This window comes from Nyctereutes procyonoides, unplaced genomic scaffold (assembly GCF_905146905.1).
Source record: "Nyctereutes procyonoides isolate TBG_1078 unplaced genomic scaffold, NYPRO_anot_genome, whole genome shotgun sequence".
NCBI classification, from domain to species: domain Eukaryota; kingdom Metazoa; phylum Chordata; class Mammalia; order Carnivora; family Canidae; genus Nyctereutes; species Nyctereutes procyonoides.
The window spans coordinates 31,583,967-31,597,029 of record NW_026575136.1 but is presented as its reverse complement, the minus strand read 5'-3'; the positions used below and the strand labels follow the sequence as shown (position 1 = coordinate 31,597,029).

Genomic DNA, 13,063 nt, shown 5'->3' with positions numbered 1-13,063 from the left:
ATAAATTCAATGCTTCAAATAATTATTTCAGAAATTAATCAGGTTGTTCAGACTTTAAATACAACTGACCTTCAATTATTTGGAGATAAATTTTCAGATTTCATATACAGGCATACCATGTTTTAGTATGCTTCACTTTATTGTGTTGAGCCAATGTCAAGTTCTTTACAAACCGAAAGTTCATTGGCAACGCTGCATCAGTCTATCGACATCGTTTTCCCAACAGCATTTGCTCACTTTGTATCTCTGGGTCACATTTTGGTAATTCTGGCAGTATTTCAAACCTTTTGGTTATGGTGATCTTTGATGATACTATTGTAATTGTTCTGGGATGGTACAAACTGTGTCTATACGTGATGGTGAATTTTAACTGATAAATGATGTGCATGTTCTGAATCTCCACGGGCTGGCTGTCTCCCTGTCTCCTCCTCAGGCCTCCCTATTCCTTGAGACACAACAATATTAATATTAGGCCTATTAATAATAAAATAAGCCATATTTGATGACAATGCCCTCTTGGTGTTCAAGTGAAAGCAAGAGTCACATATGTCTCATCTTAAATCAAAAGCTAGAAATGATTAAACTTAGTGAGGAAGGCATGTCAAAAGCTGGGATGGGTAGAAGCTAGGCCTCTGCCTCTTGTGCCAGTCAACCATGCTGTGACTGCAAAGGAGAAATTCTTGAAAGAACTCCTGTGATGACATGAATAATAAGAAAGCTAAACAGCTTTCTTGCTGATACAGAGGAAGTCGTAGTGACCTGGAGAACAGATCAAACCAGTCGTGACATTCCTTCAACCCAAAGCCTAATCCAGAGCAAGGTCCAAACTTTCTTCAGTGCATGAAGGCTTCGAGGTGAAGAAGCTGCAGAAGAAAAGTCTGAAGCTAGTAGGGGATGATACATAAGGTTTAAAGGAAAGAAGCCATCTCTATAACATAAAAGTGCAAGGTGAAGTAGAAAGAGCTGATGTTGAAACTGCAACAAGTTATTTAGAAGATCTGGCTAAGATATTTCATGAAGGTGGCTACACTAAACAACAGATTTTTAGTACAGATAGAAATAACCTTATATTGGAAGATGTCATCTAGGACTTTCACAGCTAGAGAGGAGAAGTCAATGCTTGGCTATAAAACTTCAAGGGACAGGCTGACTTCTTAGGATGTCATGCAATGTGACTTAAGTTGAAGCCAGAGTTCATTTGCCATTCTGAAAGTCCTAGGGCCCTTAAGAATTGTGCTGGATCTACTCTGTGCTCTGTAAATGGAGCAACAAAGTCTCAATGATGGCACATCTGTTTACAACACAGCTTACTGAATATTTTAAGCCCACTGTTGAGGTCTACTGCTAAGAAAATAAGATTTCTTTCAAAATATTACTGCTATTGGATTGGCAATACATCTGGTCACTCAAGAGCTGTGATTGGAGATGTACAATGAGATCAATGTTGTTTCCATGCCAGCTCACACAACATCCATTCTGCAGCTCATGAATCAAGGAGTAATTCTGGCTATAGTTGCCATAGATAGTGATTCCTCTGATGGATCTGGGCAAGGTCAATTGAAAACCTTCTGGAAAGAATCTACTGTCTTAGGTGCCCATAAAAGCATTCATAATTCATGGGAAGGGGTCAAAGTATAACCACAGGTGTTTGGAAGAATTGATTCCAACCCTTATGAGTGGCCCACAGATGTGGTGGAAACATTAAGAGAACTAGAACAAGAAGTGGAGCTTGAAGATGTGACTGGATTGCTACAATCTCATAGTAAAAGTTTAATGGGAGATGAGTGATGTCTATGGATGAACAAGGAAAGTGGTTTATTGATATGGAATCTACTCCCGCTGAAGATGCTATGAAGATTAATGAAATGACAACAAAAGATTTAGAGTATCTTCCATAAACTTAGTGATAAAGCAGAGGCACGTTTTGAGAAGAACTGACTCCTATTTTGAAAGAAGTTCTACTGTGGGTAAAATGCTATCAAACAGCACTGCATGCTGCAGAGAAATTGTTCATGAAAGGAGGAGTCCATCGATGTGGCAAATTTCATTGTCTTATTTCAAGAAACTTGCCACAGGCATTCCAAACTTCATCAACCACCACCGTCACCCTGATCAGCTGATGCTGAGGCTAGATGCTCCAACAGCAAAAAGATTATGACTCGCTGAAAGTTCAGATGGTGGTCAGCATTTTTTGGCAATACAATATTTTTAAATGAAGCTATATACATTGTTTTAGCCATAATGCTATTGCACAATTAATAGACTACAGTGTAGTATAAACATAACTTTTATTTACACTGGGAACCTGAAAAAATTTATTTGACTCACTTTATTATAATACTCACTTTATTGTGGTGGTCTGGAACCAGACCTGCATTATTTGGAAGGTATTCTTAGACAGACATAGTTGAACTCTTTTTCCTTTTTTCTCTTTTCCTTAATGAGGGTAAACAGAATCTATTAGCTAGATTCTAGGTTTCCAACATCTAAACCATCTGCTCCTTCATTTTCTAGGCATCGACTTGAGATTAGAACATATTCAAAAAGAAGGATCAACAGATCTCTTTTCAAGTAATAGGCAAACTCCAGAAATTCTTATTTGCATTCCAACATATTCTACTCATAGGATTATTGCAGCTGACCTGGTGGGCCATGGCAATTTACACACACACACATACACACACATACACACACACAGCACAATGATCATTTACTCTCCTGCACACCATAACACACAACAATCTGTTATTTGGCAATTTAAACAATTTTCCCCATGGAACTGCCAAATTAGCCTCTAAAACTTGTTTTTAAAAAATTATCTCTTAGAAAAAGCTAAAATGATAAATATGTCATTATAACAAAACTCAAATACAAATTTTTACTCATTTATTACTCCATTAATTCAACAAATCTTATCAGCACTGTGTTGCTGGATATACTGAGATGAGAAAGAAAATATGGTTATGTCTTCACAGAGAGATTGTGAAGGGAGTATGTGAAGTCCAAAATCAGGGCGCTGTGGATGTGGAGAGCAGAGTAGTATTAAGTAAGACGAGGGGGCAAGAGGCATGACATACTGGTGCCAAAGTGGAAGCCAGTGTGGAGGTGGCTGGGAGATGAGTGTGTGCAGGGGGCAGAGCGGGGTGGGGTGGGGGGTCTTATGCAAGGAGTACATGTTAGAAGGAGCAACACACACATATGTACCCTTGCCTACGTTTCTTTGTGCTCATAAAACATATACCAGCTACCGAGGCACACATCTAGGATTATTTTTGTCATCTGTCCTTACTGTTCTCTGTTTCTTTTTACCATATTAGACTATACTAAATAATTTTTTTTTACCTTGCAAGTCCCTCCATACTCTCTTTTAACTTAAAAAAATACATCACTGGTGACCTTAGAGATAGTATAGATACATTTGTCATTGCGAAGTTTTTTGAGATAATTGTAGATTCACACGTAGTAATAAAAATATTACAGAGAGATTGTGTAAACTTTGCCCACTTTCCTCCAATAGTGATATTTTGCAAAATTATCGTATAATATCACAACCAAGATATTGACATTGGTAGTGTACTGATTTTATTCAGATTTCCCCGGTTTTGCTTGTACTTACTTGTACCTGTAAATTCTATACAGTTTGCTGCCTGTGTAGGCCTGTTTATGCCGTTACAATCAAGATAACCGCTCAGTGCCCATGCAAGTCCATGTAACTTTTATGACATACATCCCTCTGGGGCTCCATACCCCCAATCTCGTTCCTAACCTCTGACAACTAACCTGTCCTCCATTTCTAAAATTTGTCATTTCACAGATGTTACATAAATGGAATCACAAAATACATAACCTTTTGGGATCGACTTGTTCTCCCTTGGCATAATTCAGTCAAGATTCATTCAGGTTGCTGCTTTTATATCAGAGTTTGTTCCTTTTTATTGCTAAGGAGTATTTCATGGTGTGAGGGGATGACCACGGTTTGTCAAAAGACATCTGGGTTCTTTTCAGTTTTTGGCTATTTTGAGCAATGGTATTGTGAATACACATGTATATGTGTGTATGGACATAAATTTCCATTTTTTTCCTGAGATAAATGTCCAAGAATGCAATTGCTGGATCATGTAATAATGACGTTTAATTTTATAAGAAGCTGCTAACCACTTTCCAAAGTGTCTATACCATTTTACGTTCCTGCCAGCAACGTGTGAATAATCTAGTTTCTCTGCAACCTCACAAACATTTGGCGGTGTTATGTTTTAAACATTTTTAGCCATTCTGATAGGTGCACCATGATATCTTATTATGGTTTTAATCTGCACTTCTCTGATGACTAACTTTAAAAAATTGTATGCATTCATTCACATGGTCACATATACATAATTTCATATAAGTGGGGTAGTTTATATGCTGGGTATTTTCTTCTGTTCATTTTATTTTCTTTTCCTTTTTTGCGATTGCACTTTTCCCCCAGCTTTCTTTTCCATCCACTTCATTATTACTCCCTCTCACCCCAGGTAACTCTTGGTAAAACACACACTATCTCGTTACTTTTATAAAGGTGACTCTTCAGTATATACTTCTCTGCTGGTTGGTTTTGCTTGAAGTACTAAAATTCATAGAAATGTCTTCCAGTTAATTGGCTTAGAGTTCTTTCTAGTGATTATGTAACATTTCATGATAAGGATATATGATCATTTGTTCAAATATTTTCTTTTTTTTATTTTTATTTTTTATTTATTTATTTTTTTTGTTCAAATATTTTCTTGACAGCCATTTATTGGTTGCCAATTGTGCTGTCATTACACATAATTTGCTTAAACCCATGACCTCATGTACTGGTATGTATGTTTCTACAGGATATGTTCCCAAAGATGCTCACTGAGTCAAGGGTATGTATACTTATTTCATACCAGTTGCCTGTTTTCTTGAAACAAAAATTGAAGCAATTCACCTTCTCACTAGCCCTCATAAGAATCCCTGTTTACCTGCATTCACATTAGAAATAAAATGTGAGAGCTCCTTTTAATTTTGGCTTTAACCATATTGCTGTTTTGATTTTCACATCTGTGACTGCTTTATAGCTGGAGTCTTTTTTCCAAATGATTTTGCCATCTTATCAGCAGACATGGACTATTGATCTTAACGATCCAAAAAAATATAATTTGCTAGAAAAAGTACTCAAATTCCCTGTTTATGTGATTTTTTTCTTCCTTTCTTTTTTCCATTGTCATGTGTCATGAAGTTAAGAAAATTTAATAAAACCATGCCATAGTTTCTTAAACACGTTTATACTAGTTTCAAGTAGACTGCTATATCTACACACAAAAAAAGTGATTTAAAAAACAAATAATTTAAATAAGCCATAAATTTAAATGAGTTGAAAACTCTTTGCCAGCAATTCAAATAAAAATGTTCTTTTATTTTTACATTTGGTTCTAGCTTCAGCCTCACTGTCTGGAAATTCTTCTCTTGGAAATTAAGCCCATTTTGTTTTAAGCAAGAGTATTTGTCTCTCAAAAATGCATGACCCATGAAACAACCACCATCACAAAGGAAATAAAAATAATCTTAAAAAGCTTCCAACATTAGACTTGTGGGTGACAACTCTGCATCTGAATTTCAGAAACATAATTCAGTATCATTCTTATCTGAAATAACAGACTCCAGTATTGCCTATGTACCTACAACATGGCTCAGTGTAATTTCAAAACTCTAAGGCAGTAGTGAAAATTGAAGCACACAAACAATAGTGAAAATTATCTTTTATCTTTTTTGGAAAACCAATTTTATGGTTGTTAGTTTTAATAGGAGACATTATCTAAGAGTTCAGAGAAGAGTGAAGTGGTGAGACACCTTTAAGACAGTGAACAAGAAGACACAAATACTTTTGGATGTTATAGGATGCCAGCAAGGTTGGGACAGGCTCTATTGCAAAATGGAATTGATATCACAAGTTAACAGACTACTATGCAATGCCAAAAGTCAATTTTAAACGATGAAATGAGGCCAGATGATGATGGAAGAGAAATATGGCAAAAGGGATTATGGGGATCCAAGGAATTACACATTGATAAATTCCCATTTAGTTTAGCAAAACTAAGAAAAGCATAGGTGAGGAGATGTGAATAATTTTGTTTGGGCAAGTTGACATGATCAATTTTAGAATAATAGAACCTGATATTAATTACACCTGTAAACTTTAACTATAAATCCAGAAGCTTTATTTCCTCTTTTTTTAAAAAAAAAGTACTCAGCAAGGCTTCTACTAAAGACTTCACTATTATTTTAAATTCCCATCTTTCGATCCCTTAGTGCTTTTTGCTTCCATCCATTATAAAACGAATGCACCATTTCATTGAGAAAAATCTTTAAAAAGCTATAATAAGCCAACTAATACATTACATAGCAGAGGGATTTCAAAATGAAAAATACTGCAGGTTCAAACTATAAACTGCTGTGCATCTCAACGATGTCAGCGTGCTTTATGAGCTGGGATGCTAAAATTCAATCTGAAATGTATTTACTTGTAGTACTGAGAATCCATGAAAGCAGCCAATTGCTCAAAGTTCCGTTCTGGAATGTCTGGGGACTTCAGCTGTGCTCTGCCACACTGTCGCATGGCAGTGTTATTATTTTCCCACCAAATGCCTACAGCTGCACCCGGCAAGAATCAGAAGACAAGTCACAAGCTTGCCCTAACAACATCTCCCAGGCACTGTTTACTTAATTCTTCAAGCTTGAATAGAAACCTCAAGAGTCCTCAGACCACCTGGGAGCAAAATCCAGACACAGACAGATAATAAACAAGCACCCAAAACATCTGTAGGGATCAATAGGTTGAGCTTCTTCCTAAAGTCTTCTACATCACAGTCTTATCACAATAAACCTTCCTATTCAGTGGTATAACTTAATCCATCTGGGCCATTGTCTCTGAAGCAGTTCAATTTCCAGAAGCTGTAGACGAGGCTATAATTGCTTACCTGACTCACAGGCAAATGTCTTTGACGTTTCATCATGAAAGATAATTGCCACTGCATGCTTCTTTGTCTCTCGAGGCAGTCTGGTTATATTTTTGATGTTGTGCAGTTCAGTTACCTTGAAAGAAAAACATTTTTCACTTAGTGTACAGTATACGCTGGATACTGTAGAGTGCTGAAACAAAATGATCAGTTATTACTCTCCTAAACCACTTCCCACTGAATATTTGTATGATTTTCCAATTAACTGTAGCCAGAAACAATACAGACCGAAATAAACACATCTTCTCTTCTGCCCTCAGTTTTTGGTCCTTGTTTGCTGGATTTTGAAATAGTCTAAATATTATGTAGAATAACTCCAGGGAAGCAAGGCCTCTGTGTTTTTATGAAAATTGTATTTTCTGCCAATGGTAGCAGGTGTGGCACACAGAAGATTCTCAATAAATCATTGTTAAATACTCATTGGATTTCATCTCTCTCTTCCCTCCTAACTCCCACCCATTGAGCAAGGTCCTGGCGGGGACCATAGTCACAACACAACTGACACTGGCAGAAAAAGTGACTCAAAAAGTTGAGGTCATAAATATAAGCAATGGACCTGCTTCCCACATAGTGTTCATAAACCCATGTACCCGCGCCGACCTCACCCCGCTCCCTCACCAAGGCCCATCCCTGATTCATGTGCCCAGGTCAGCAACTCTTTATTCATTTGGCAATTAATAAATATTTAATAAACTTACTTATTCTAGCCCTAAATTGTCTATGGGCACAAGTTGTTCTGCTACCATTTGTCACCTTTTCATTTTCTCCACAGTCCGGAGAAACGGGCAAATGCCAATTCTCTCAACTACTCTGTAAACACACTGCAATAACAACATTCAAGAGTAAATTTTTAAAAACCTACTTCTCAACATGCTGAATGTGATTTCTTCTAACATAAAAGATCTGACAGGTTCGTTCTCATTTTAACTTACTACAACTATTTAAAAATCTCTCTTGAGGAATGCCTGGGTGGTTCAGTGGTTGAATGTCTGCCTTTGGCTCAGGGCATGATCCTGCAGTCCCGGGATCAAGTCCCACATCAGGCTCCCTTTGTGGAGCCTGCTTCTCCCTCTGCCTGTGTCTCTGCCTCTCTTTGTCTCTCTCATGAATAAATAAAATCTTTAAAAAAATAAATAAAAATCTCTTTTGAGGCTTCTCTGATCCATGAGCTGATTAAAAGTGCATTGTCTAATTTGCACACATTTGGGGATTTTCCAGCTATGTTGCCATCATTAAGTTCCAGTTTAATTCCATTGTGGTCTGACTGCAGATGTTGTAGGATTTCTATTCTTCTGAATTTGTGTAGGTATATTTCATGGCCTAGAATGTGGTGTATCTTGGTGAACGTTCCCCGTGAGTTGGAAGAATGTGTTCTATTGTTTGTTAACATTATCTACAGATGTCCATTATATCCAGTCAACTGATGGTGCTATTGAGTTCAACAATGTCCTTACTGATTTTCAGCCCGCTGGATCTGTCCATGTGTGAAAGAGGGCTATTGAAAACTCCAGCTATGAGAGTGGATACATCTATTTCTTTTTGTAGTTCTATCAATTTTTGTTTCACATCATTTGATGTTCTGTTGTTCAGTGTACACACACTATAGATTGTTATGCCTTCTTGTAGGATTGACCAACAAGTTATCAATATGTAATGACATTCTTTATCCCTGACTACCTTCCTTGCTTTGAAGTCTTCTTTGTCTGAAATCAAAATAGCTACCCCCCTTTTAAAATTAATGTTAGTGTGGTATATTTTTAATTAATTTTTAAATTATATTTTTTGATTCATGTTAGCATGGTATATTTTTCTATATCCATATACTGTTAATCTTTGTATTTATATTTAAGGCGGGTTTCTTTCTGAAAATATGTAGTTGGATCTTGTTTTTGGATCCACTCTGACAATCTCTGTCTTTTTAGACCATTTATGTTCAAAGTGATCACTGATATAGTTATATTAATATTTACCATATTTCTAACCGTTTTGTTTGTTCTTTGTTTCTATTTTGTCTTCTCTTTTTCTGCATTTTATTATTTTAATTGTGCATTTTATATGGTTCTATTTTCTTCTCCTTTCTTGTGATTTTTTGTTTAGACATGATGTGTTGGCTAAAAGGAACTGCTATAACAAGCCCCTTAGTGGCACGGTGATGAGGGGTGGGGGGAGAAGTGTTGTCTAGTCCTCTGGTAGGGTCTCAGTTTTGGACTTAACAGGTGGACTTCACATGTGCTTGTCAGTCCTCTCCACCTTAGGTGGGAGAGGATGGCCAGAGTGGGCAGGAACTGGATATTTCCCTTGTTTTTGACCAGGGTACAATTTTGATTTGCTTGATCTATGTTCAATGCTTGCTATGTTATGGCACATGCTTTAACTGCAAATGAAGGATTTTGCTGAAGGGAAGTCTTAATTCATTCATGACTTGCAATGCCGTCCTAAAAGCACTATCAGTCACTGACCAGTATTCTAGGTGGAGAAAAATGTACAGAAGTATTTCATGTATTTTAAACATTTTAGTCCTCTATTTTTGAAGATAACATTGGTGTTGACGAGGACACGGCAGCATCAAAATAGTTAAAAGTATCAATTCATGACCAAAAATTGTACCCATGTCATGTAAAATAAGGTCTGTAAAGTAGAACAATGTGGCTACTTTTTAAAGAGCCTGGTGTTATCTGTCACAATCCCTTCTAAAATCTGTGGTGACCTAGACGTTCAGCCTCATAAAATAACAAACCCATTACTCGGGATTACTGTATAAGCTGTCCAGAGGAGCTCTTTTACTCTCTGTCATAAGGAATTTAGAGTTCTGTCACAATGCTGAGAAGCTAATTCTAATATGTCCTTTATGGATATTTGTTTTTCTCTTACATGTAATTATCTCATTAAGATTAACATGAAAAATTAAAATCAGTAAGACAAACATTTTAAGCAAAATAACCTACAAAAGGTTTGCTTCATATTTATGCATATATACAAATATGTATGCACATACATATACTATATGTGCCTTTTTGTATCTATGTATATATCTATGTATCTGAAAATACTCATTTCCTCTTCCAGGAAAGAAAAATTAGACACCAATATCTTACAGTTTCTGAGGATTAATACCTTGGAGAGAAAGATGAGAATGCTTTTTTTGGAACAATGATTCACATATAATATTTAAAGTACCTAAAGCGTATACTCAAATAAAGTTAAACTCTTGAATTTTTAAATGACTTGATAAGTGACTCACATAATATTTAAGCTGAATTTTATTCTAACATAGCACATTGAAGTTATATTTGAAAAAGAGATATTATTCTCAAGTGTTATTAATTTTAGCTAAACAAAGGATCTTACCAGAATTCAGAAGAGTCTAAAAGCAATAAAGATCATGTGTTGTCCAAGAATTCATGCAATTTATGGCAGGTGAGCATAAAAGTGGTAAGCTGCTATCTAAGCTATATCATGTGTGACACCTAGTTGTACAAAACAGTATCATAAAAGCATTTATTATTCTGTTCAAGGGCCATTCCCAAACATTTTATTTACAAATATAAAAGAACATTAGAGCAGATCCTGTGGGTCCCATCTTTCTTGTCCTCTCATAGCAAAAATCAACAAAACAAATTAATGGACAGCTTAGCAAGATGCAGCAAGCACTGGCGTTTTCTAACTGCTGTGCCATAGGCAACGTGTCAGATGATGTAGTGTGAATACCGTGTTTGCTCTTCTGTAAAATTTACATTTAGAAATGTGGACAGGTTCTTCAGGCAGATGTTCTTACACTGGTTTCCAGAGTAGTGCAAGGCTGTTGTTGCTGATCAATAGTGTGATGTCATGCACTTCAGTCTGTGCTCTAAGACATTCAAGAGATGCCAAGAAAGCAAAATACTAATGAGGGAGGGAGAATTCTGCTTCTCAGCCTGTCTTGGTTAGGGTGATCAAGTGTTATACTAAATTATAAAATGTTATAAAATCCTACCAGAAGTTTTTTAAAGAAGTTTGTATGTCTCCAGAACTACTCTTTTTTAATTCAAAATATATTTTAGAGATGCCTGGGTGGCTCAGTGGTTGAGTCTCTGCCTTTGGCTCCAGATTATGATCCTGAGGTCCTGGGATTGAGTCCCACATCAGGCTCCCTGCAGGGAGCCTGCTTCTCTCTGCCTATGTCTCTGTCTCTGTCTCTCTCTCTGGGTCTTTCATGAATAAATAAGTAAGATCTTTAAAAATATAGATATATTTTTACAAGTATTCTGAATTATAACAATTTCTGTCAAGATCTAATATATCTGAATCTCCTACCCTCACTTTTCCTTCTCAGTAGTGTGTGGGGATTTACCACGCAGTAAGGAACTTTGTGTTTTCTTAGATGAGAAGACCTTTTAAAATATTTTTAATTCTCAAAATAAAAATGTTTTTATTAGTCTAAAATTGTCAATGTGATGTAAAATAATAAACATTTTTTAAAGTGTTGAAATCTGAGAGCATTTTACTAATATGTATCAATCAATTACTGAATCACTTAACAATGTATATTTCTAAACCCTGATTATTCACATGGTTATAAATGCACAAAATACAATTAAAGTTTAATAAAAGAGTCAATTACTTTAGATACATATGAAATGAGCAGATTTTAACTGAAGGGAAATTACTTCCAAAGGATTCAGGCTGTTTAGGTCTAAGTTAATAAATGCCATGGTCAACAATTTAAAGGTTTTATTAAGTGATACAATGAAAACCCAAATCTAAGCACACCTAAGTGATGACTTTGCTAACTGGTGCTGTTTAATTTTCATTTCAAGGAGTAATCCCTAAGGAATTCATAGTGATAAAGTCAAAGATGAAACACATAACCTTTTTCTGTAGGACTTCATAACATAGTTGAAGTGATAAGATTACAAATAACAGTGATGAATCCTATGCTAGAATTAAAAACAGAGCTAAAGAATCATAGGGAAACAATATCTGTACTTTTCCAACCAGTTTGTGGACATGGCACCTGGATTTCAAAGTTGTCTCTCTCTATATAGACACCTCCCAACCTCACTCTATACTCATATGGGTTATATCTTTTTTTCTTTTTAAGATTTTATTTATTTATTCACGAGAGACACAGAGAGAGAGGCAGAAACATAGGCAGAGGGAGAAACAGGCTTCCTGCGGGGAGCCCGATATAGGACTCAATCCCAGGACCCCCAGATCACGACCCCACCCAAAGGCAGATGCTCAACCACTGAGCCACCCAGGTGCTTCTCATGTGGGTTATGTCTATTAACAAACACCATCAGAGAAATTAAAACATAAACTGTTAAATGTTTCTTTACATGTTTAAAAATCCTAATACATTCATTACATGATAACACGAATAACATTTTAAAGTAAAGAATTCCCCAAATAGGTAAAGAGTGTCATGTTTTCACATTTTTGCAAAACTCTTAGTGTCTGACTCAACAGAAGACAGTTTGAAACTCATATCTGTTTCTGAATTCAGTCTGTTGCAATACATTGTTTTGATTAAGCATATACAGAAAACAAGTACTCACACAGACAGGAGGTCATAAAAGGGAAGAATAATTTAAGAGCAGTTTAACAATTATGGATATTCTTCTTTGATTCTATCTTCAAACTTGATAAAATGCTTTCTTAAAGGTTATTGTCAGATGGGGTCGTGTCATACACTTTTACATTCTGTTGTATTAAAATCCATAGAACTATTTTCAACTTTCATCGTTGACAAAATATTGGTTTGCTGACTTATGAAGATCCTACATTGCCATATTTCATTATTAATTTAAAAATATTCATTAATATCAACCTTGATTTCCATTGAAAAATCCATAAATTCTGAGAAGCTGTCAAGCTCAAAAATGCAATTCCCCAATTCTCACTTGAAAACTTAGATTTTAGCATGATTAATAAAAACTATCAGTCATTTTCCTAAAAGACAGGTTCATTCGCTCATTTTTGAGAAAAATGTCTGACACTTAAATCTGAATGACCATAGTTTGTCAATGACCATCATTATATCAGGTGTTCTTTGAAAAGATATATAT

The 13,063-nt window shown here is 35.8% G+C and overlaps 1 protein-coding gene across 1 annotated transcript in view; it reads right to left on the bottom strand.

Annotated features, from left to right (window-relative positions):
- LOC129495611 (docking protein 6) overlaps positions 1–13,063 on the bottom strand; it is a 363,401-nt gene that overhangs the window by 220,053 nt on the left and 130,285 nt on the right. Inside the window, exon 3 of the mRNA XM_055303284.1 lies at positions 6,978–7,092. Within this exon, the coding sequence (XP_055159259.1) occupies positions 6,978–7,092 (115 nt within the window). The remainder of the gene's footprint in view (positions 1–6,977; positions 7,093–13,063) is intronic.